Source organism: Heliangelus exortis, chromosome 3, assembly GCF_036169615.1.
Source record: "Heliangelus exortis chromosome 3, bHelExo1.hap1, whole genome shotgun sequence".
Classification (NCBI taxonomy): domain Eukaryota; kingdom Metazoa; phylum Chordata; class Aves; order Apodiformes; family Trochilidae; genus Heliangelus; species Heliangelus exortis.
In genome coordinates, this window is record NC_092424.1 from 35,578,698 (window position 1) to 35,605,008 (window position 26,311).

At 42.9% G+C, this 26,311-nt stretch overlaps 1 protein-coding gene across 3 annotated transcripts in view; it reads right to left on the minus strand.

Annotated features, from left to right (window-relative positions):
* Window positions 1–26,311, minus strand: part of SERTAD2 (SERTA domain containing 2) — an 87,574-nt gene that overhangs the window by 50,072 nt on the left and 11,191 nt on the right. The window contains exon 2 of one of the 3 annotated variants that reach the window (XM_071740189.1): window positions 9,078–9,190. The exons of the other annotated variants lie outside the window; for them this stretch is intronic. Within the exon in view, the coding sequence (XP_071596290.1) occupies window positions 9,078–9,130 (53 nt within the window). The 5' untranslated portion in view covers window positions 9,131–9,190. The remainder of the gene's footprint in view (window positions 1–9,077; window positions 9,191–26,311) is intronic. 3 annotated transcript variants of the gene reach the window in all.

Consider the following 26,311-nt stretch of genomic DNA (forward strand, 5'->3'; position numbering starts at 1 on the left):
TTCCACTATAGCATAAAGAGCTATATTCTATATATAGCATAAAGGGCAGTTGCTTTTACAGGCTGGCTACAAGATTCTGAAAACGGTGTGCTATAGCTGTGAGATGCCAGATATCAATAAAGCCATAGCTTTGTCTGGATGGTGAGAAACAGGCAGTGTGCAGTGCAAACTAAATAATACAAAAACACAGCGAATGAAGCAGTTGGTTCCTGAGCTGAGGTTTGTAGAGATCTGGTGAGCTGCAGGATATTGGCTCTCCATCTTGCTTCCAGCTGCTTCTACAGATGTCTGGGCTCCTCATTGCCAAGAAGAGCTAGGAGGCTAGTGAAAGCAGCTGGAAGAGAAGGAGGTGGAGGAGGAGTCAGGGTGGCTGTCTCTGCAGGGCATGAAGAGGAGGGGAGGGAAGCAGGCACTGCCTACATATGCTCCACAACTTTGGCTGAAGGTGCAGGCCACTAAGAAAAAGGCATGATGTCCAGGAAGAGGGGAATGAGCCACTGGGCACTTTAGAGTGTTTCTTCCTTTTTTCATTTTTTTTTTTTCCAAGGGAGTTAGTGGAGAGAATCGGGTAATTGAGTAGCATCTTTGCAAGAAACTGGGAGCAAGAAGAGCTGAGACTCAAGAAAGAACCAACAACGAGAGGGAGAGCGGCAGAGAAAACGACAGAGATAGGAAATAAAAGGATCAAATGTTAGTGGTGTATGCAAGAGCAAGAGAATCACTGAGCAGATGGGAGGAGGGAAGAAGAAATGATTAATAGAGTATGTGAAGCCCTTCCCCCTTCCTCAAGCAGGACTAATCACGTGGAAGACAGCTAAAATGTTACTTCCTAATATTGCTTTGCTGCAGTAGCTGCCACATAATGTAGGAGAGAAAGCTTGTCACCAAGACAAAAATCTCCCTAAAAGATGGGAAGAAACCCCTCGCAGACACGTGATCACCACCTTTTGCCTGCTGGTGCCAAAGGATCATCTGTCAGGACACATCTGTCATATCCTGAGAGTTTGTATCTCTGTGCTCTTACCACCAAGTCCTGCAGCAAGTCTAAAGCAGCATTCTTGCTTTCCCCCTGATCACCTCCCCTGCCTTCAGAATTCAGAGAAAAAATGACTGGTCTTCTTCTGCAAGCCAAATCCAAACGTCCAACTCCCCTGCATCAGAAGCCTGATGTCAGAGCACACCTCTGACCAAGTGTTTGGGGAGCTGCACCTGGATACTGATTCTCAGCATGAAAGCAGAGGGTGAGCTTTGCCATTACCCGTATCGATCAGAGGTGCAGGTCAGCTCTGCAGCTGCACTGCCCTCCTCATCTTGCAGGCTCAGAGACAGCTCTCCTGGGCACCAGGGAGGCACCAGCTTCCCTGCCACTGCGTGTTTCTCAGGCTGCCACCACCAAACACGAGAGATGAAGGGATGCTGCCACGGGAACACTGACTCAGACAAATACCTTTGATTTAAAAAATACAAAACCGAGAGGATCCCATAGATATCTGGGGGCAACTGGCACCAAGACTGCCCTGCACTCAGCTCCCACAAGACACAAGTACACAGTCCTGTTCCCAAAAGTGCTGAACAGTTTAGTCCTTCCTACATTTTGACAGGTGCTACCATGTCCATCTGTCCATCCATCCCCTCTGTTTTTTCTTTCATGAACTGAACAACCCAAATACTTTCATTTTCTCCTTATAGGTCATGTCTGCTAAGTCACCCATTTATTATTTTCCTCTACATTTTTTCATTCTGGCCCACTTTTGAGTTGCTTTGCTGTTTTCGAATGCAGTGAGCAGAAAACTGGTTGAAAATTCCAGATGGGACCTCACTGAGCTGAGCTGAGAGGAAGGATTGCTATACTCTTAGCTGCACTCATAAACCCCAGCTTGCCCTTTTCACAACTGTACGAGGCCACTGACTCACAGTCAGCCTGGAATACACCAGACCCTTTCTGCAGAGCTGCCATCTCTGGTTTTCTATCTGGGATGCCAGATAGAAAGTCTCACCTAAGTTTACAGCTTCATGCTCCTGCTTTTCTGAATCGCTTCTTATTTTTTCCAGGTGGCATCTCTACTTGGTCGACATTTTGAATCCTAACCCTGTTCTTCAGAAAGCTCAGAGGTCCTCACATGTCAGTGTCATTTGCAAGTGCAGTTAGCATCCACAGCAGAAAAATCCCCTCTGTGTGTCACTTCTGGGAAGGACATGCAGAAACTGACCACTGTGGATGCAGACGGGTCCTACTGCATTTGTGACACTGCACCCCACAACAGCCAGTCCCTGGAAGTTCCTCTGGAAGTAACCTAAGAGCCACGACCAAGAATGGGAGATGAAGGTGCCAAGGATATCATGCAAACATGCTCTGCTCATGAGAGACCACAGTGCCCTGCCACATGACATAATAAAAATCATTCAGATCGAGTGACATGTTGCAATTCCACCCAGTGTGAGGGAGATAACCACAGCTGGCTGGAAAAAGGCATAAGAGCTTGAACAGGAGAAAATGAAAAGGAGTATTTGCTTGATCATGATGGTAGAGCAACAAGAAGAACTTGTGATGTCCCCTGCCAAGAAACAGACAGGGTCCCCTAAAAATTCTCACCAGTAAGCATCACTACTTCTACACTCATCAAAGCCATTTAAATCCACACAAGACATCTTTTCTACCAGGCACTGTTTCTCTGTAGGGGTTTGGCACTACACTGTGAAGGAGGGTAGCCTTAAACTGATACAAAGTGAGTAAAAATTCAACTGTGGCTACATGCAAGGAGGCAGAGGTGGGAAGGGGTGACTAGTTCGCATCAGATAACTGGTATGGAAGAAAGGACCTCAGGGCATTTTACACACAAGTTATCCCACTCAGCCTTCCTCTCCTTCCTATGAAGGAACAGAAAATTTGCCCCAGGCTGCAAGAGCATCTGGTCACCATCCATAGCTCACGGGCAACATGGCAGAAGGGTGCTTTGATCCCAAGCAGTGTTTTGGGGCAGCAAATTGTAGGTGTCCTAGAGGACACTACTTACTAATCCTGTAGCACATAGTGCTGGGCTACAAATTCCATCAGTTGCCCACTGTTTAAATAAATTAGTTCTCTTACAAACAGGAGCATGCTGGGACCAGTTCTAAACACATCTGACTCAAATCTATCTGATCCCTCTTCCACTTACATAGGTGAAAAGATTTTGACTTTACACTAGGAAAACCAATGCTCAAAATTTGATATGTCCTTTTACCCCAGTGTTCACTCTTAATGGGAAAGCAAAGAACAAAACTTTTATGATTTGAATTAGCAGGCACATTGGACAAGCCCAAATGCCAAGAAAATAAGTAATTCCTGCATCTCAGAGATTTCCAGCAGAAAAGGAGCTACTCATAATGTTAGCAAGGTCTCCAATTTTTTCCTTATGAATAAAAAACCCCAGTCATTTAGTGTGGTATAAGTCTAAGAATGCCAAGAGAGTACCCTAATCGCTGCCCTTGCAAACCTTTGCACCTTGGGCTGTTTCAGCCCCTGAATGACCAACACCTCCCTCTGAGGCCAGATGCTGAACTGCTCATGGCATTTCTTACAATGATGATGACACCCTGGAAGAGCACCATGAGTAGACCACTTATAGCAGTAAGAATGTACTTATTGCTTTATGCCAGATCATTTAATAATTGCTGCAGAAGAGTGCAGTACAAACAGAGATTTTTGGGTTTTGCTTGTCCTTTGGGCAGAGCAGCCTCACCAAACAAAGTTTACACAGTATAGGGGGAAAAAAAAAAAAAAAGAAAAAAGGAAAAAAAATAGAATTCAATGCTTTAAATAACTTTATTAGGCATTCTCTCCTAAGCTCAACAAAGCTTTGTAGTTTTTCTTGCTCCGTACACCGTATGAGTGCTCCGATCAGCAAGATTTACTGCATTCGGAAGTTCTGGGTGGAGTGCTCCAGAACTGGACCACTGCTACAGAAGGATTTAAAATAAAAGTGATGTCAGGAAATGGGTGGGGGCAGGGAAGGGGAGCATAGCAAATGACATAGCCTACAATCAGGAAACTCACTTGGCAAGATGTGTGGAAAACCGGAGGTATACAGGAGTAAAGCCCCATAAAGCAGCGCTCCGGCTGCTCCCACCACTAATCTGTTCCCCTTATCAGAGCTCAAAGAAAAAAGGACAGTTGCCAGCTCTGGAGAATTGGGAAGGGTGCCAGCTGACGACACGCTGTGATAGGCAGTCACTTGGATCTGGGCGAGGCCTGTTATCATGTGATATGCACTTGATAGCAAGGGAACAGGAGGAAAGCACCAACTACAGAAAGCACCTACTCTCAAGTTGTTGAATAAAGGCAAGAAGGATGCAGTAGGAAGAAAATAAATAAATAAATAAATAAATGAAAAAGAAAAAAAAAGCAAGCAGTCTGCAGCTGTAAGTCAGATACAGCAGACCTACTATTACAGAGGTAGTTTGTCCAGAGATGGCAAAAGCCAGGACACAGCAGCAGGCAGATGAGGCAACGCTACCCTGAGCCAGATGCAGCTGCGGTGCTACAACTCATTCAGGGGGATATCTACTGGGACAGAGAAATGAAGTAGGTAGTGTGAGAAGTGTGCCCAGGTAGCCAAGAAGGCCAATGGCATCCTGGCCTGTATCAGGAACAGTGTGGCCAGTAGGTCCGGGGAAGTGATTCTGCCCCTGTACTCAGCACTGGTGAGGCCACACCTCGAGTCCTGTGTCCAGTTCTGGGCCCCTCAGTTCAGGAAGGAGATTGAGATCCTGGAGCAGGTCCAAAGGAGGGCAACCAGGCTGGTGAAGGGACTCGAGCACAGATCCTATGAGGAGAGGCTGAGGGAGCTGGGGCTGTTCAGCCTCGAGAAGAGGAGGCTCAGAGGAGACCTCATCACTCTCTACAACTCCCTGAAAGGAGGGTGTAGCCAGGGGGGGGTTGGTCTCTTTTCCCAGGCAACCCTCAGCAAGACAAGAGGGCACGGTCTCAAGTTGTGCCAGGGGAGGTTTAGGTTGGACATTAGAAAGAATTTCTTTACTGAGAGGGTGATCAGGCATTGGAATGGGCTGCCCAGGGAAGTGGTGGATTCTCCATCCCTGGAGATATTTAAAAAGAGACTGGATGTGGCACTCAGTGCCATGGTCTGGTAACTGCAGCGGTAGTGGATCAAGGGTTGGACTTGATGATCTCTGAGGTCCCTTCCAACCCAGCCAATTCTATGATTCTATGATTCTAAGTAGCAAGGCCTTTTTACACCAGCAGAGAGGCCAGCAAATGCCCTAAACCTCATCATCAGAAGAGGGGTGACAACAAAGTCACCCTGCTGGGTCTGATTTATGGAGTTCAGGGTTCCTGGATAACCAGCAGAGCATGTCCTCAGAGGACGAGTGTAGCATGGGGAAGGAGAGGACTGGATGTGGCAAGATGCTCCTGGTTATATGTGTTGCAGTAACTTGCAGAGGAGTGTGTTTTTCTTGTTCCTACACTGAGGAGATACCTGGAGAGAAGCAGCATCAAATACAGGAGCTCCCAAGATGGGAATACAATCACAGCAGATGCAGGATGGTAATATTGTCACTGCTGTCTTCTCCCTGAGCTGGGGGATTCACTGGGGTCTTGCTCTGCAGATACATCATGCCTGGACACACAGTTCAGTGCCACACATCTTAATAGCTAACCATAATATGCTGGAGGGATGGGGAAAGGAACTATAATAGTCAGGAATTAAACAGAGCAAAAAGAATAGCAAATGCAATACAGCAAAGGAAATGTTTCAGGGCTGGGCACTTGACTCAGGTCTCCTGAGTTGCCTTCCCATCCTGCACACCCTTTGCTCTCCTCCCTGGTATTCCAGTCAACTGGAAAACACCTGTTTGAGGAGAATTTGAAAAAAAATATTCTGCAAAGCACCTACACTAGAAGGTAGGTTAAGTATGAACAAAAAATTTTCCTCTCCAAAAGACCGCATTAAACCCAAACTGAAAAAGCAACATAAGTCAGCTGTGAAAGCCAAAAAGAAAAGGTATTAGCATAGCACAATCATGACAAATTTGAGGCAGCAGAGAAAAGATAGAAGTACATATAACATACGCAAGAGTTAAAGCACATACATCCAAAAAGAGGATAATTCAAAGGGACAAAAGTCTCTAAAGTCAATCGATATTCTCACAACAGTTTGCAGTCATAAAACATAAGTTGCCAAACTATTAAAATTAGGTGTTTCATTTAAGAGCACCTCAGCCTTAAAAGATAATTCTGTCAGCACCAACTGTTTTATGATGAATGAGCAGGAGTCACAAAAAAAAAAAAAAAAAAAAAGATATTGCACATGCACAGTACCCCCCAAAACTGAATGCTCTCAATACTTCATTTCCCTACCAAGTAGTTATTCACTAAAAACATAGGCCTGAGCCTCCTAACGTTATTTCCTCCATTATACTCACACAGAGAACTGGAAAGTTTCCTTTCCATAGCTGTTTTTTCTCATACACTCACACAGACATGCACATCCAAGAAGTAAGGGCCCAGTTAACACCTTGGTCCAAGTACTTGTTGATAAGCCATAGAAATTTCTCCTTCCAAGCCAGCCATCCTAGGCAGCCATCCAGCTTGCTCACAGGACAGCCCAGTCCTGCACACTCATGGCAGATATCACTTAAAGTTTGGCAGTCCCATGTGAGGCAGGCAGATGATTTTACACCGTGGATCTGACTTTCCAAGAGACAGAAAAATACTTGGATATGCTCAGTGAAAACTCAGCTAATGCTAGGATTGTGTTCTTTTTAAGAGTGTTTAATTAGGCCATGAGTCACACATGATACAGCTCCCAATGCAGTTTGGAGAGAACCAGGCTTTATTTGCAACTGCAAGACGGTGGGGTTTGGTCCCTTGGCCTTGAAGAATCTGTTTTTCCCACTGATCAAAAGAAATCAAAATTAGAAGAGAAAAATCAATCAATTGTGGCTGTCTATGTGGTACTTGGAAAGCTATTGTTGGCACTATAACCTACCACTCCTTGTGTACACTGTCTCTACCATGCAAAACCAGTACAGTCACTACTTGAAACTAGAATCACCAGTTTGGTTTAATTTTGTATGTCTAGTTATTGGTAATTCTCTTTCTCTCTTTAGGTGTCCGTGCTTCTGCTTAATTACCCCAAGTCTATGCCTCTGGGCAGTGGCAACTTTCCTAGTCACACACCCATATCTTCAGTTACAGGAAGGAAAGTATCTTGTACCCCCTTTACACACCAAGTTTAAACCCTTTTAAAGAAAGGGTCAGCAGGTGACACTGACTCCATTACAGTCAGTAGCAGCTGACTTCCCAGGGTCCAAGTTTCATACCAACTGTTCAGCTGACTCCTCAAACCACTATCATCTCCTTGGAGTAAGCAGCTTGTTTTAATGGCTAGCAGCTTAAAAAACTGCTGTAACTTCAGCAGCATCAGAAGAACTAAGACTTTCTTTTTGCTTTGCTTTGCAACTTGACCTGTCTTCAGATCTGGAAATAAATCTTCTTACCTCTGCTTAGTTCTAGTTTTTAAATCATGCCCAGATACTAAATTTTGTGACGCTCATGTCTAACTTCTGTCCCAGGCTCATTTAAAACACGGCTGAATTTTGCCTACTTCACCCCAGAAAAAGTTAAGGTAACAGAATATTTATGGAAAAGAAAACCTAAAGTCAAACAGTGTTTGACCAGTCAGTTTCTGGAACAGAAAAACAGAAGACAAAGCATTTTTAGTATATACAAAAAAACAAACATAATGCTTTAAGAAGAACATTCACCTCTCAAGTGGGAACACTTGTCACTTAACATATTTTTGTGCTTATATATATGTAAACACAAAGGACCACATTATACCTTGACTTATATCCTAAAATTAGCCCTACTAAGCCCATCAGCACCATCTTATCATAAGTAAGGAAAAAATCAAACCCATCACACAAAATCAAGTCAACTGAAAAAAAAAAGATGAAATGTGAATTTACTGTCAGAGAGTGGCAGCTCAAAGGACCAGACTGAAACTACACACCAAAACCCTAACAGAAAAAAACAAAATCCAAAGGCATCCTCTTCTTGGAACCTACACACACAGCTTCCCTTTGGTAGATTCTGGGAAACTTTTGCCCCTGCAAGCTTTTTTGGTACATCACCCACTGAAAGTCTTGCTAACAGCAGAGAAATCATCAGCAAAATCATGGCAAGAAATTACTCAGAGCCTGAGCTCCTTGCATCTCTCCAGAATGCAGCCACTTCATTTTAAGGCTGAATGACACTGTCAGAAAACCATGAGGGTATTCTGCCCAGCTTCACATCCATCCTCAATGCTTTGGAAATGGTTTAATTAAGGAGTTTTGGCCTCTCTTTAAATCAGGTAGTTTTCAAACAACTGTTAAATATGATCTACTGATAACAGATGAAAAGAGAAATTTGTGAATGTTTTGGCTTCAGCATTCATTAAGAATACATAGAGCAGTATAAGGCTTCCTGCTCATTGATACAATCAGTGTCAGACCTTACACTTTGGTGCCTACAGCCATACCACCTTTAGCTGTGATCTAGGCAGTTCCTGCAAGGCAAGCAGGGTCAGGTTGGGTCAATACACAAAGGAGGGGCCCCCAGGGAAAAATTCAAGCGCTGCAGATACTAGAACTGGTAGTGATGTAGCAGCACTTCTCTCTCATGCACTGCCTACCCCCAGGGAAGCTGCTGTACAGTCACCCTGGCTTGGTATCTGCAGCAGGGCAGCTTACAGCCTAACAACTCTGTGTAGATATCAAAGGAAGCATAAGATGCTCTTATGCAGCACATAACTACACTTTGAAAGCAGTTACCACAGTATCCATTTAAGAGGGGATAAGGCAGAGCACCTTGTGCATCACCTTGCATCCCCTGTGCCTTGGCTCACTAACTGCCCTATAACCAAACCTGGAGTAAGCAAAGTTGAGCCAAAGAATAAGGAGGTTTTCATACCTCGGGGGGGCGGGGGGGGGGGAAACAAACCAACAGTAAACACTTTTCAGAGAAACAAAACTTCTCAGTCAGCCAATGTTAAACCCTCATGTCCTGCTGGTCAGCTTCCATTTTGGGTTACCTTAAATTCTTCATAGTTTCTACAGGACACAGTGGTGTTCTCCTACTTCTCATCCCAATGCCTCATGTGCTGTTGTGCTGTCAAACAGCTGCTGCGTTCCACCCCACGCCAGGCTGTGTGTCAGAGGAGAGAGGAAAAGTTCCCATGTTCAAGTATGTATCATTTGCAAAGTCTGTTAAGTTCTTCTGTGATCAAGTCTAATAGACATATGCACTACTTTTGGTAGCATTACTAACGCAGCACGGGGAAAAAGGTGTCAGAAAAGCACAGAAACCCTTCTTCACCTTTTCTTTGTGAATAAGCTCTAAAATCCATTGGAAAGAGTTCAAGGGAATGTTTATGATCAGTTTGTAACATGATAGGGATTTATATGCCTAGAATACATGTGTTAATTCCTGCCACTCCTGTCAATGTAACTTTATTGAAGAGGATATAAACTCTGAGGGGCATGTTTCGCAAAGAAGTTTGTAATTATTGCAATTAAAGGAGATCATAAGAGTCAGATGAGGAAAATCCCCAGAACTCTCAAACACCTACCCCTCAGAGTCAAGGTGATTTCAAAGTCACACAGCTTTAATAATGGGAATCTCTCAGGGACACAGTATAATACATTTAGAGAAAGCATCTGAAAGAGAAACTGTATTATCAACTTCATTTCTAATTTCTTCACTTTCAGCTATTAGAGGCACTTGAGGGTTACTCCTAAATGATGAAAAGTGACTATGTGTGGGGAGCAGGGTTAGGGGGGCAGACATACTCATCTCTCTCAGTAATATTTCCTACAGATAAAGTTCAGATTTCCATTTTTATTGATTGACATTTTTAATTTTTCAGTCCACTGCATTGTTTTTAGTACTAGGAACAGTGCATTTGATAGAGTGATGCAATATGAAAACCAAAAGGATTAACAAAGTGCCCCAAAACACTGTTTTCACTTTCCACTGACACTGCAATAAGTAGTCCATCAGAAATGCAGCCTTCTAAAAAACATATATGAAAATGGAGGGGACAGGAAGAGAAAGCAAAAGCAAACCACAAAAGTCCTTTTCTCTTGCAGCTGCCTACAGGCACCAGGATCATAGCTGCACACAGTCAGGGTGTACTTAAGAGGGAGAAACAACTGGATTATTGTATAAGGCTGATTTGAGTGAAGTATAGGCTAGTAAAACTTCAGGCGGCCTCTTGATCTTGTTAGAAGAGAATCTTCTGATAAATCATTACAAGAGTCTTAAAAATTTATCTCATCAGGAAATTACACATAAAATAACCTCAGAAACTCCCCACCCTCCCCCCTCAAAATGTATCTGAAGCACAGTATCGCATTTTTGCCTATTTTTTTACTCTGTATATCACAGGCACTGTACAACCTGAGACCTAGTAAGATCACAACTTACTGGGAGCTGACAAGCCTGAAATAAATTTTACTCCTAGATGCACATCATCTTTTTTCATCTACTTCGTATGTGACATGAAATAGACCAAATCTCCACATATTCCTTTAGTTTGTTTTTTTTTTATTTCATGAAGAAAATAAAAGTAAACAACTAACCAGTCTTAGGAGGCAGCAGAGAAACCTATGCCTTACTTTCAAAATGCAAAACAAACCAAAATACTTTTTGTCCCTTCCATCCAAAGGGAAACCTAGCCAACTCCAGAGCAAACAACTACAGAATAAATAAAGCAGGGTCTGCATGTGTTTTTGCAGCATGCTAATTTTCTTGTAACTTTACAAATGTCATGTCCCTTTTAAAATATATACAGATACACTTTCCTTTTCAATTGCTGTGGAAAATTGTGCCACAATCACGGAAATCTGGCAGAGCAAAGAAAATAAAAGAACTAGTGACTTAATAAAACATTTTTGGAAGGCAGAAACAAGATAAAGAATGGACTGTGAGTGAAAAGTGTTCTCTGTAATGTCTGCCATTTGTAGTCACTCCCTAAGCCAAAACTACTAGAAAATGTTTTCAGATTCACATGTTGATCTGTTTATCCCCCTTGGCTCTTTTGCTCAAAATAACATTCATTATTTAAAAAAGGAAAGAAAGAAACAAAACGACCAAAACCAACAACCTGCCACTTGTTAAGAGTTAGGGCCCAAGAAACTTCCAGGAGATAAGCAGGGCCCTGCCAGTCACACCAAGTCTCCACTGCTGCTCTTGCAGACACAGTTCTACTGAAGGCTTTGGTTGGCAAAGCCACGCTGGGTGCTTGGCACAGGGTGCCCACAACTCCTGGCTCCTGCTGCAGGAGGAAGCAAGCTTGGGCCAGCAGATATTACCAGCACTTACACCTGTCACTAACAGAAAGGACAACAAAAACCTTGAAGAAGCAGCAGCATGTTTTCCTCATCAAGAAAGGGGAGATGAGACTGGGGAAAGGAGCAGGATAGCACCCCTCGGGACCACTACTCATTCAAAGCTGTCTCTGTCACCATGCCATTGCTTGATAATTATTGCTACTAAAACAAAAAATTGGGAAACAAAATTAAAAATCAGTATTATAATTAAGGTCTTCAGCAGTTTTAATTCAACGTAATGTTGTAGTAATGAGAAAATTGAGTTTTTAGCGGTAGAAACAGGCACTTCAGTTCCATGACTTTGCATTTGCATAGGTGAAACTGGGGGGCCTCAACAGGGAGCAGCAGTATAGAGAGCTGCATACTCTACCTGACTGTCCAAATAGCACACAAATCCCTGGTTTTCTCTATGTAGATCTGTAAAAGTCCAGTTCCTCCTGCTCATCAGTTTTCTCCACTCTCTGCTCTTGGTTGCTTGACTTCTTCCCTGTTGGGCCTTCAAGCATTGCAAAAAGAATAAATCAATAATTTTGTGTGCTTCATACAACCTTTAAAGAGGCCAAATATGAAGGACTACCTTTTGAGTCTAACAAAAAGGCTGTGGGGAACTTTGGGATCCCTCTGGATGGGGCTCATTTTTTGTTCAGTGACACATGAGCATGGGGCATCACATGCTCTCTAGGACCTGCACCCACTGAAGGAAAAAAAACCCATAAGGAAAAAGAAAAATATAGAAAAAAAAGGAAGGAGCAGGCCATGGTGGCTATCTTTAAGTCTTTAAGCTATGAAACAGATGACTGTGGCTTCTTTCCTTTTTGTTCCTGGTGGTCTCCTTTGGTTGGAAACCAGCCTTTATACCAAGAAGTTGTGAGTACCTGGACCAATGGAACCAAGATACAGAGTTACTCTGCTCCTTCACTTTTTTGTGGGTTTTGTGGGTTTGTTTTTTTTTTGTCTTAAAACAAACAAGAAAACCCAAAATTCTCAACATCTACTTGGGAATGTTTTCCATCTCATTAAACTTGCTGATGTTCATACTGCAGCAGACACAGAACAGGTCAGGAAGCAACTCTTGCCTTATAAAATAGCAAAGCTCCAGTGGTAAATGTTGGTTAAAAAATCCTCCCTCAGTCTTGCCCAGAGCCGTCTGTGCAGTCTGCTCCCATCTCACACTGTGATCAAGTATGGAAGGAGGTCATCTCTGTGATGATTCTTTACTACTCAGAGAAGTTGTCACCATTATAGAAGCACAGAAGGGGCAAAGCCAGGAGCATGAAGTGTTGCCAAGTACTCCAAAGTAATTAAATAAGAAACTGTGTTTCACTTTCTTTTGTTTTTTAGCTGCTTATGCTACACAGAAATCTTGACAATATCAACCCGCAAAGACCAAAAAATTATCAGGGAGCAAAGAGGAGTAAACAGCAAAATTTCCTTAAAAGTCTTGCAATATTACTTTGAAGGGGCTGGCCACAAGATTTTACTGACTCTTTGAGGAAGGACAGTTCCTCTCATGATGCATGACAAAATCATACCAGAATTACACCTTGATAACAGACCAGCCTATTTGGGACCCTTTTTAGGACTATCTCCATAAAATCAACAGCAAATTCAAGATTTTTTTGCAAGTGGTTAAAATTCCATATTATTGGATTCCTTGCCACATTAAAGCTCAAGTTAATGTTTTGCTCAATACAAAGTGAACCATAACCTCAGCAGCCATCCAGTAAACTTTGTTACGTGGACAAAAGAGCCAAGCAGGGCTGGCTATCCAAAAGGCCATTCTGCAGGTTCCTAACAAGAAGAAACATGCTGCAGCCTGTCTCTGACTTGTGGTTTAGGTCAAAACTAGTGTGAGCAGTTCTGGCTGCAAATGCAAATGTTACCCACTTGGAGGGAGAGGCAAAGTGCAGAGGCCTTTCCCACCAGTTCATCTACCTATTTAGAGCAGTAGCAGGCTGGTTGGATAAGATTAGAGACAGGAAAAAAGGGGAAAAAAGAAGAAGAAGAAGAAAAAAAAAAAGACCACAAACAAAAAAACAAGAAAAAGGAACATAAGGGAACTTTCCTACTGCATGTCTCCTCCCACTCATGGCGTAACATCTCCAGTGAGGCTGCAGCTGAGAGATTGACTGCCTCTGCTTGTTGCTGGTACAGTTTTTGGAAGAAGTGCTGCTGGGGGTTGTGACAAAGAACAGTTCTGCTTGAAGTGACCTAGGACTTGATGCCTGCCCAGCTAAGTCTGCTCTAGGAGTTTTGTAGTCCTAAAAGTCACAAGTTCTGGGCCCCTCAGTTTAGGAAGGATATCGAGGTCCTGGAGCAGGTCCAAAGGAGGGCAACCAGGCTGGTGAAGGGACTCGAGCACAGATCCTATGAGGAGAGGCTGAGGGAGCTGGGGCTGTTCAGCCTGGAGAAGAGGAGGCTCAGAGGAGACCTCATCACTCTCTACAACTCCCTGAAAGGAGGGTGTAGCCAGGTGGGGGTTGGTCTCTTTTCCCAGGCAACTCTCAGCAAGACAAGAGGGCACGGTCTCAAGTTGTGCTGGGGGAGGTTTAGGTTGGACATTAGAAAGAATTTCTTTACTGAGAGGGTGATCAAGCATTGGAATGGGCTGCCCCGGGAAGTGGTGGATTCTCCATCCCTGGAGATATTTAAAAAGAGACTGGATGTGGCACTCAGTGCCATGGTCTGGTAACTGCAGCGGTAGTGGATCAAGGGTTGGACTTGATGATCTCTGAGGTCCCTTCCAACCCAGCCAATTCTATGATTCTATGATTCACGCTCCCAGAAAAGGCAGGAGAGTGTCAGGAAGGCACTGACAGTCTAGCAGCTTGCCAGCAGACCATGGAGAAGGAGAGATAATAAAGAGACCTAAGGCAACCTGCTCCAAACTTTGTACACAGGTAACACTGCCCAGCTGGTATCATACCAGCCTGGGAAGGACAAGGGAAGAGGACTTTCTCCTACACATGGGCAAGTTCTGGTTGTGATGCTGGAATTGCCAGCAGGCCCTGAGGAGTAAGAAGTCTGCAGCTGAGGAAAGGTCACCTCACCATGCTGGTGCAGCTTCAGGGACCTCAGTGCCCACCTTACATGTCTCCAGCTCCACAAAAAAGCTCCAGTTCTGCCCACAGCTAGCCATCAGCTCATCTGTGGGCACCCTGGCTGTTTAAGCCTGAGATTTTGGAAAGTTTGTTGTTTGGTTGTGTGGGTTTTTTTAAAAGTTTTGCTCTAGCTAATTCCCCTTGAACAAATTCCTTACCTGAGCTGTCAGCTTACTGCAAGCTCTCAAGCTTAAGCTTTCTGATGATTTGGCTCCTGGTGTCTTCTAAAATAGTCCTGGGCTTTTCTCACAAATCAAGAATGGTCAGGCCCTGCTACAGGTGAGCTCCTCTGGGAAGCAGGATGTCAAGCAAGCTACACGAGTCTCCAAAGATGGACAGACTCAAAGCAAGGCAGGACTTCCCCAATTTTGAAGGAGCTCTTGTTCACGCTTTCCTTCCCCTCTGTGAGATCAGCAATCCCAGCTGAATCATTCGCTTAACAAGATGCACAGATCTATGTCACACTTGCTTTTGTTTTCTATGAATTAACTGAGAATTAAGGGCTCAGACAGATCCTCACTTTCTTGCCCACTTTCACAGGAAGTTGTGAAACTTTGAGGCATGTACATCTCCATCAGATTTGGTGAAAAGGCTCAAAAGCTACTGACAGGATAGACACCATTCTAGAAAAAGTCTAATTTTTCTTTCTCCCTCTTACATTCTTGTTCCTCCTTACTAAGGCAGATTTTATGATTAACCCAGTCTGAATATACCCTAAAAGCAGATGTAAAAACTTTTACGTTAGAAAATGTTAATATTGGCTGTTATTCACATTCCCTTCCAGGATTTCACAAAACTATAAATCCCTTGTGACAAGACCTAGATGGAATAGGAACTTTTTGCTATCTTTGTAGCAGTACAAGAAACAAAGCAGAAGTCAATACACTGTTCTTTATGTCCTTGAAATACTTGTTTGGAAGTGTCATTGATTCAAGAATAGCCCATAAAATAATTATTTTGGTATGCTTATCAACTTTTCTTACTTTAATATTCTGATTTTCTGTCACACAACACAATGATTTTCATGTTTGTTTTGTCTTGTTACCAGAGCAAACCATTCATTTTTAACTGTTGCTTTTGGCATAAGTGTACTGTAAGTTCATAATAGAAATGTGTTTTCAGTGGTAGTAGTGAACAATAGAAAAGTCTCTTTCAACTGTCGGGTTATGAGGAGAACCATCTGTTATTAAATTTAAGTCACAGTGGCTCTGTTTCAGAAACACAACAGAGGCTTTGCTAACTTTGCAGTCAAGGCATTTGTAGAATTGCAGGAAAACAGCCACTTTATTCTAAAGGCTGTATCTGAAACCAGCACCACAAAACAGTGCCTTTATTCCAGCCTAATTTGTTAATGATGAGTAACCAAGTATCCTCCAAACAGGCCTTTTCTGGGTGTTGTGGTTGCAATTTGGGGCCTTAATAACTTACATACTTACGTCCCAGTAACAGAGACCAAATATAGAGAAACTAGTAAAAAGCTTAGGATTGCCAGGCTCTGTTCTTTCAGCTATATCTACAACAGAATAAAGCAAACATCAGGAACTAAAACCATCGTGAAAGTGCTTAATTCAACACAATAGAAAAGTCAAATTTCATCATCTGCTTGGTTGACTGTTACAAGGTACTTTAATTGTTGTCTGGCTTCCAACACAGAACAAATGTGAATTCTACAGAGCAGCCAGGATCTCAGAAACCTGGAATAACACTGGAAAGAACGACTACAGCTGACGAGGAGGGAATCAAAACTCCCTTCGGCGCAAGCCTTAAAAAAATCACCTCTCCGGCCCATATGAAGTTATCAGGAATTGCTCTATTAGTTCTGTCATTAACTAACCATGCCTCCCCACCTTTCCACCGATTCCTCTCAAGTGCAGCCAGAGATTTATCAGACCCTGTGATAGCCTTTCAACAGCTTGGCCAGTTGAAAAATCTCTCGAGTTATACCGCTATCACCGCCGCAGGAGCTGACGTCAGGCTGTTGTTTACTGGGGGTGGGATGGTGCCAATTTCCACTGAGCTGAAGACAGCAGCGTCCGGCCTCTCTTGGCTGTGCAGAGGCAAGAACAAACTCCTCGTGTCTGTTTGCATGCATGTGTGCACATGTGGGAGAAAAAAAGAGCGTGCGTGGTTGTGGGCACACGCAACGGCGGAGAGGAAAAAGCCACTCGCTTTTATTTTTCACTGCGATACCAGAAATAAAAACGAGGCTCCGTCTCCTCCGAGAAACCAAAAAGCAGAAACTGAAAAACACTGAGAGTTTTCTTGCAGGGACTGTCACAGTGGGGATTGCAATAACAGTGAAAACAAAACGGAGTAAAAGAAAACACGGGATACCCCTGAAATCTCTGCAGTAAAGCTTACGCAGTTAAATCACTAAAAACCCAATCCTATCTATCAATAGAAGGACTGAGGTGAAAATTTGAATGCTTGACAGGACAGAAGAAATAACTAAGTTTTAGAAAACTATTTAAACTTTCAGAGTAACTGCAATGCCTTCCTCTTCTAAGACTAGGAAAGCCCCAGGTCAGTGTTAAGTAAAATTACTTAATTAAGATTTCCTGTGTGAAGTATGCTAAGGCATATTAACAGTCCAGAGGAAAAAAAAAAAAAAAAAAAAAAAGAAACCATATGAAGTCTGACTTTCCCATAACATTTGTTAATTTTCTTTATTCCCTGTAAAGGGGCAGACTTCATTTCTGAGTGAACATGTGCAGGTGGAAAACAACAGAAGATACATGATAGCATCCAGTCCTCTTTTCACACACAACTTTTATACTTTACAAATATAATTATCTCAATAGCTGTAAGGATCTATTTGAAGTTTTAAGTACTACACTATCATTTCTGCCTGGAAAAACACTCCAGTGTATTTGAATTTGAGGAATACAAAATGCAATTAATTGTACCTCAAGTGAAATTTCCAGTATTCACACTCAAGCATTGGCTGCCCCTGTCATCTGAGTGAAAGGAGTAACTGCACTGAAAATTTTTGGTTCCACGTACTGCCTTCTATCCCCTCAGCATTTAACACACACTGCCCTGATTTCCTACTTCCCATGAATGCATCAGAGGAAGATCTTCATATGCACACACCAACTCACTCTTCTTCTGATGATTTTAACTCCATCTTATCCCATCTTCTCACGGAACTTCTTTTCCAAGATAAAGTATTTTCTCAGAAGTTTCTGTTGCGCAAACTAACTGAAGAGGTTTTACAGACCATTAATACTGCTCTGTAGGTTAACCACAAACAACATAAAAAATGGTTTTCCACCTCATTTAGGGAACTGCTGAGTTTGAGATCCCACCCTTTCAACATCAGTAGCAGAGTGCACATAGAACATATGCAAATCAGAGGGAACTTAAATTGAACTACAAGAATAATGAACTTAGCTCCATAGGCCCAATGTTCTATATTTACATTTATCGAGTCACCTATTAAAAAAAGGGGGAACCAGCCCATCCTTCCCAATCCTCAAAACAGCTAAAACATGAAAAGTCAAAATTATAACCCTTCTCATAAAATGAAGGAAGAAGGCACTTGGGCTAAGCATGCAAGTTGGTCAAGACCTTGCAGACTGCCTTCACAGGAACACAATCCATCACTGCTGTGTGGTGGTGCTAGTAAATTGATACTCTACCAGACAATAAAATACATTCTACCTTTCTCATCTGTGACAAAATTTGAGGTGACAATTTTCACTACGAAAAATTGGAAACTTTGACTCTGAAATGGTAGATGAAATCTCCTTATGTTACTGCTTCCTTCTCTCCGTCAATTATTTCTCCTCCATAGAGGTTCAAAGCTACTAGACAGGATATCACCTAAAACAAAACTAAGAACTGGCATTTTGAAGTCTAGACATGATTTCCTCTTTTGGAAGTCTTCTCATCTCTGTACCTTCCTCATGTGACCACAATGGGGTAAAGAGTTCTCAAGGTGGCCTCATTTAGATCTTGTGAATACAAACAGTTCAAAACAGCATTTATTTCCTTGAAACAGAACCATAAGCTAATAACCTGGTCAATTACTTGTTGAATCAGCAATGTCTCTTTTTAACACTTTCACCTTTTTCTTCATGTCTCAGGGACAAGGAGAACTCAGCATGGATCATACACACTGTTGGGATGCAAGGACCTACATCAGTATCTCACACAATCTCTTTAATCCACTATTCCTTGGAATTCCTCTTGGATTCTTTAAAAATACTGCTCAGCACACACACATTTGTCAAGGGTTGCATTTGCTGAGGGTTCCAATCAGGCTCATGAGACTTTCTGTTCCATAGCAAAGCACTACTGAATGGTTTTGAACTTTATATAGACATACCAACACAGGCTTTGCCACATGGGCTGATCTTTTGCCCAGCGGGTGAATCTGAGGGGGCTTGTTTTTTCGCTTTTATAAAGCTGGCATCAATTCTTTCTGCAATCATGCACTTTAAATTTCACTGTACCTAGCTCCAGCACCTACTTGGAAATTCACTTTCTGTGAATTTGCTTGCCAGTGCATTGTAAAGCCTTAAAAGGTTGCTTTAAACAAAGTGACCCCCCAAGAAACACCGTTTCTGTGGTGATCTTGGTATTATGTTCTCCAGCTATGTCTTTTTGAACTCCTGTGTGTTCTGTGCTTTGCAATTTGTTCTGATGACAGGCTTTCAGAATATATGATTGCATATATTATCTACATATATATGTATTATCTATGCATGGTAATAGTCCTTGGGCTGGCCACCTTCATTTGATACTGCACTCTATGTTATTGCAAATAGGTTTGGCCTCTATCTGCATTCAGTTTACATCCTTTGACCTCGGTTTAGCTGTTAACTCTTAACTCTTTTATTGCTTTTTCATTAGGGTATAATTTTCACTTGCCTTCCACAAGAAAACAAAACAAAAAATAAAAAAAACCAAAAAACCCTAAAAACCAAAATAAAACCCAAACCAAAACAAAAAACCCCACAAGCCAAACAGCTCTCATTGTGACTGACCTGCAGTTTTATCTGAGATGCTGGGAAGTTTTTTGGTCCGTAGAACTATTTCAAGGGTGCATACAGCACTGTTCTGAATAAGGGAGCTGAGCAGTTGTGATCACACTCCCATGACAGAGGAGAGATTTTGGCTGTTAGTGCAGTGAGCAGCTGCAGGGTTGACAGCTCTCTTTCACTCTGCAGGTGAATCTGTCCCATGTTATGTTCAGCAAAATGTAGACTCAGGAGGACTGAAATCAAGTTGAATTCAATGAGCAGCCTTAAGATTCCTGTTTCTCTGAAACTATAAAACTGTTCTCAATCACTCTTTAACCTAAAGGAGTTCAGACAATCCAAAACACTTGGTTTCAGGATTGCTGAAAAACCCTTATTTTTCATGTTAGCAAAAGAAATTTTTCATCTTTCCAGTTCAACCCACATTTTTGGTTGAGCCACAAAATCAAAAGCAACACCGTTAATCACAGCTTTAATTGCTTCTATCGGTACTCCCCAATTTGCTAACTTTCAAAAATAAAAATCTCATGACTGCTTTACACTAGACCTAGAGCAAATGGTCTCAGATGATCTCTAGTTCCTTCTAAAGTAGTAATACCCCTTTTCCCAGGAGGTATTCCTCACACAAGTACACACAGCATTCAAACAACCTTCTGGGAATTTGCAGTCTTCTCCATTTCTCCCACTGGAGCCTCGATTATCACATATGCCAGATTCAGAACTATCATAGAGGATTTCAGCTTCTCCAATTCCCTGACACAACATCACTTAGGCCAGGAAGATACGCAGTGCTGCAGCCAGCACCTCCTTTGCCAGGCTCTGTTCCACACACTAAACAAGTCCAGTGGCTTCATTTACTCAGTTTATTTTTTCCTGGTCTAAGACGCAGTTTACTCCCAGCTCCAGTCATTGAATGTCAGTCCCCTAGATGCTCTTGTAGGAGGCTGTTTCCAGCATCCTGCCACCTGACATAGTATTTCCTCCTCTTCACGTAAACACAAGACTAAAAGGCAAGCCAGCAGCAAACAGAAAATCCACACCAGTACAACGTGTGAACGTCACAGTAATTGGCTGTGATCTAAGACTTGCAATCGAGTCAAGTTAATTAAGTTGTTGGTTGCGTATTCACTTTTTCTATTAATCCAACTTGATATCTTTCCTTTATTTTTTTTTCCTCTCCTCTCTTTTGTTCAGTAGTTGGCAACCTTTAGCATAAGAAGAGAAATCCAGCCCCAGATCTCCAAAGTCTCAAGAGACATGGATCACTGTTGTGATCTCCTGTGTGAGAGGGCCTTGGTGCTGCCAGAGATACAATTTACCTACTGGGTCTTCTTCAAGATTCCAAGGTTTTGAGATTCACAGGTTTCCTTTTGTTTTGTCTGGCAGAATGTATTTCAGAATGGCTTCTACCAATATCAGAGAAGCAAAACAAACATCAGTGGGTGAGCATACCAGCTGTATCCACTGATACCAAGTCAGCACACAAGAGCATGGAGCCCTAAGCGATGGATGAGAATACAGTACATCAAAGTCTGTACTACTACCCCACACAGAGCTATATAAAAATTGATAGCAAAGTGAGCCTGAGAAGGCAGGGCCTCAGATCACAGCTGCTGACGTCTCAATTCAACCAGGATATCCCAGGTGAGGTTAGATTCTACTTTGATACCAAAGAAGCCTCTTTCCAAAGACCCAAGGCATGGGAGACAGACCATTGGCTGCATTGTCCAGCCTGCACACAGCCTTGGTGTCATTTCAGGTCAGGAAAGCTAAGCTGACTTTTTTTTTTTTTTCTTTTCAGTCAGCAACACAAGCCAGAAAATGACTCCCACTGCCAACTTTTCTTTCCACAGGCATCAAAACACCAAAGGGACTCTGTGGACTTGTTGACTACTTAGCCAGAAGCTTGTCAGGGCTTCCTGGAACAGGGAGGACACAAAGTGGCTTTGCACCTTCAGTGATTCTTGGTTAAATCAGAAAAACACATCATGAGGACACTGTGGTGGAGTTGCACAATAAAATGAAACATTGTACGGAATACCCAGTCTCCTCCCTATCATGCCCTCTCTGCACAGACACACACACACACACACAAAGTAGGAAAACCAAATCCAACCAGAGATCCCTCACGAACCCAAGTCTTCGGTTCTCCACTAAGAAGGAAAGGCTTTTATCTTCAGGGACAAGAGACTCAAGGTCATTGCAGGCCAGAAGGCCTGAAGTCAGAACAGCAAAACTTGTCCTTCCACAGGCCACTCAGCTTGATGCACTGTGGCCAGGCTGGAAGGGGACACAGGCAGAGCAGGGCTGTGGGGAGCAGGCACGGCACTGACCCCACACAAAGTTTCTGCTGCTTGCGCTTGTAAAAGGCACCAGGGCTGGGTAGAGTTAAATACCCCAGGGTGGGAGAAAGCCCCAGGGATTTTCAAGCCACAGCTGCTACACCATTTGTACAGTGGAGAAAAGCCTTCGTAGGTGGGGAGGCGCAGAAGGAGCTGGTGCAGGATTGTAAGTTTTCCTTGTCTGTCGCTTTTCTAGGCGGCCGCGGATGATTTTGCTGTGGAGTCTCAGGTGTGCTGAACAATAGCAGGGGAGCCAGTGCTTATTTTGGTGATAAAAATGAAACCGGGGTTCTGGGCAGAGACAGGGACAAGTCAGGCCAGTTCCAGACTGTCATTTTCCCTACTGGCTCATGCTGCTCAAATCACAAGCTGGAAAAACTGGAAAGGTAAGCAGTCAAAATTAATGGGAACATTGAGTGAACTGTTTTTTTATATTGGTTTAACTGGAACAGGGAGCACAATTCCAGCTTTGGGCACTAGCATCCCCTTGCTTTACCTCCTACCTGAGAAAGCTATGTGCAGGCTTGAACTATTCCTAGTCTGTCCTCAAAACACTACCCAATCCCTTGAAGCTTCATGCTTGCAGGGCATCCATGACTACTACTCTTATTATGGGATGGCAACATTCATATCCTACCAGCTCATTCTTCCAGTCATCAGGAAGGAAAAAAAAAAAAAAAAGACAAAACCCAAAGCATCAGGAACAACACAGAGCAGGAAGCTGTCATTTTCCTCACACCATTCCTCATGCATTATTGTGGCCACATCTTATCCATAGCACAGCATTTGCTCACCAAACTGGTATTTTTTCTTACGGAAGGAGAAAATGCAGTTTTTAGGAGTCCTACAACTGACAGGAAATAATAAATTTAAACCCAATGATTAAAAAAATCCCCAGATATATATTTATAGTCAATTTCTACCATAGAGCAAACTTCACCAGATGCTCAATTGCATTTCATTCTTAAGAGCAAACAAGGGCTCCTGCAGATTAGACCTTTCCAGCAGAGATGCTGCAGATGGGCAGACTGCAGTGTCCTGCTAACTATCACCGAGACCACAGTGCTACAATGCTTCTACTTACTAAAAGCAGTAAGTTAAAAATAAACACCACAAGGAAAGTGGCATGGACCTTGTACATCATTCCTCTTAAAAGTCCTTATAAACTGCAGGACAGACCCATGGTCTGCAGACAGGAAAATTTGAGCTTAGTGGCTTTGTCACAAAACTCAGTGAAAGAGCAAGTGCCCTGTGCACCAGGATTGGCCACCCATACAATCAGTAATTCACCTCGAGTACTCAGTTTAGGAAGGATATCGAGGTCCTGGAGCAGGTCCAAAGGAGGGCAACCCGGCTGGTGAAGGGACTCGAGCACAGAACCTATGAGGAGAGACTGAGGGAGCTGGGGCTGTTCAGCCTGGAGAAGAGGAGGCTCAGGGGAGACCTCATCACTCTCTACAACTCCCTGAAAGGAGGGTGTAGCCAGGTGGGGGTTGGTCTCTTTTCCCAGGCAACCCTCAGCAAGACAAGAGGGCACGGTCTCAAGTTGTGCCGGGGGAGGTTTAGGTTGGACATTAGAAAGAATTTCTTTACTGAGAGGGTGATCAGACATTGGAATGGGCTGCCCCGGGAAGTGGTGAATTCTCCATCCCTGGAAATATTTAAAAAGAGACTGGATGTGGCACTCAGTGCCATGGTCTGGTAACTGCAGCAGTAGTGGATCAAGGGTTGGACTTGATGATCTCTGAGGTCCCTTCCAACCCAGCCAATTCTGTGATTCTGTGATTCAATTCCAGAAACTACCTTCTTCTGTGAGCACATTAAGACCTGAATAAATGAGTCTTGCACAGTTTAAAACTACAGTATAGCATAACTACAAGTCACTGCCATTAAATGGAGACAAAAAAAAAAAAAAAAAAAAAAAAAAAGAGAGAGAGAAAAAAAGAAGTCCACCATCTGCCAAATATAGCTCCATTGTCCACTGCTGAGTTTTAATGACAACTGCTGCATCTTGGATAGGTATTGAATAATAAAACACTACACTTCCCCTCCAGGACCAGCAACCATGTACTGTCACTTATCTACATAAAAGGCACACAGAGCAGGAGCAGATATCCCACAGCCATGTAGCTTACACTGTAATAAAAATCTTGGACCTCCTCTGCACACAGAAATTTGTTCTTATTACAATATATTCCAGTTGGACATCATGCTAAAAATCTCCACTCAAGATTTCTGGCTTTTCTAATTAACCTTCTAGACAAAAAAGTTTTGTTTTTTTTTTTCCTTTAATGACATTGCCATTTATTGCAAAGCTATGATAAGTTCTTATCTCATTGTGGTGCCCCATGATAACTCATTACCCACTGAACTTCCGTTTTTGATGTATGAGAAACATCAACATATACTTAAATAGCTCTATTTAAACTGGCCTTATAGTTGAAACAAGTCATTCCATGAACAGCACATCATTACGGTCAGAACTGCTCCAAAACCTAGGATATGATCTTCTTCAATTTTCACAAAGCTTAATATCATCAAGCAGAAATTACTCAAGCTGATGTATCTCCCATTATTATTAAGTCAAAATTCTTCCAAACAAGAAGAGAATGATTGATTGACAGAGATTACCAGGGCCAACATAGTGAGAAGATCACATTCTTTATGGCCACAAGCAAGGCTGAGTGGGCTCATTTTCCCACAGCCAAGTGCACTAGGAACACCACAAGCACCTTCAGCACCCCTTGTCCAAGAGCCCAAGCATCTCCTTCATTCAACACCAGATCTGTCTGGTGCTGATGTGTAGCAGAGGATTTCCAAGCCCTTTTAGGCCAAAGGAAGCCACAAAAAACCAACAACCAAACCTCATACCCAGAAAATAACATACGCACCAGCGCAGTCTCCAGGACTCTTCCCCATTCACCAGTTACAGAGAAATGGTAAATGCTGTGAGATATCAGAACAAGAGGTAATGGAACACAAACCTGAACACAAAGTTCCACCCAAACATGAAGAAGAACTTTGCTACTTTGAGCATCTTTGAGCACTGGAACAGACTGGCCAAAGAGGTGGTGGAGCCTCCATCTCTGGACACATTCAAAACCCACCTGGACACCATCCTGTGCAATCTGCTCTAGGTGAACCTGCTCTGGCAGGAGGGTTGGACTAGATAATTTCCAGAGGTCCCTTCCAGCCACTAACATTCTGTGATTCTGTTACCTTTCCAGGAATAAGTAGCACTGCTTAGATCATGTCCTTTGCTCTGCCTAACATTGATGGGATGAGAATTCAAATTGGGACTGGTTTAGAGGTGGGACATCCAGTTTTATTATGTCCAGAAACACTTTGGAAAATGAAAATAGGGTCATTGGCCTGGTCTGTTCACTGTTAGCTTCCTACATGCAATGCTTGTAGCACATTGGAATTGCAGGAGAGAAAACAGATTCACACAGCCTAAATTGCACCTATGTCCCTATATCTTTTATTTACTTCCAGCTGACTCCAAGCCTTCAAACACAGAGCCTTATGTGAACTACAGGCCATAAAAACCCAGTCTTCAGTCTCTCAGCAAGTGGAAATACCCACAGCTGACTTGGGCTAGAAGATGCTGAACATGTTACAGGAGGAGATAAACCTGCTAAGTGTACACACAAAAACACACACAGCAACACCATTCTTCTGCCTTGAGGGTCCCCAGATTTTGACTTGTTACATAAAGAAAAGCAGAGCTTTATTTATATGCATGGAGCATATTGCAACTGGACATAGGAGATGAAGTGTGCTATGTGAACAACCTTTGTCTGCTGACCATGCTCTGCAGGATCCAGAAACTTGTTTTCAAAGATGTGCTTTTCACCCCTCATCCCTGTCACCGCTGTACTGCTTACTAAAGTCAAGCTACCAAAATGTTTCCAAGAGCATGGAGAGCACTATTTCCTTTTCCAGAGCTGTTGTGTATCAGGAAAGATCACAGGCACATGTAAGAAAGATGGCAGAGTTAACATATCCAAATCTTTTTCACAGGCAAGCACACATCCTGAAATAAACCAAAAACGCTAATCAGGTTTATTATGCTATAGCATAAACAACGATCTTGAAGCTAAAGAAAGTAACAAAGCATCCTGGCCTGAAGGGTCTTCTCCAGGCTATTATGTATCAGAGGAAAGATAAAAGCAGAAACTTGAGCCATAGAAGAAGCCCAGCATTGAGCCCTAATATTCAGGAGTATTTCAGGATTCAGGGCAGAGTGGCTGCCTACAACATTGTTTCACATCCCAGCTCCAGAGCACCATCCCTAAAGCACTTTGGAGGGGGGGTATAGATGCAGGATTCACCTTCAGCTGCACAGGAAGGTTTCACAGTCCCTGCCTCCTCTCCCCACAGCTACAAAGAAAAGAGCCGCAACTGTTCTCACCTCAGAACAAGAACTCAACTGCAGAAAGCCTACAGATCCCATCAGCCACCTCCTTCTCCTCCTAACCCAAAGTATGCTACGGAACAGGATAGT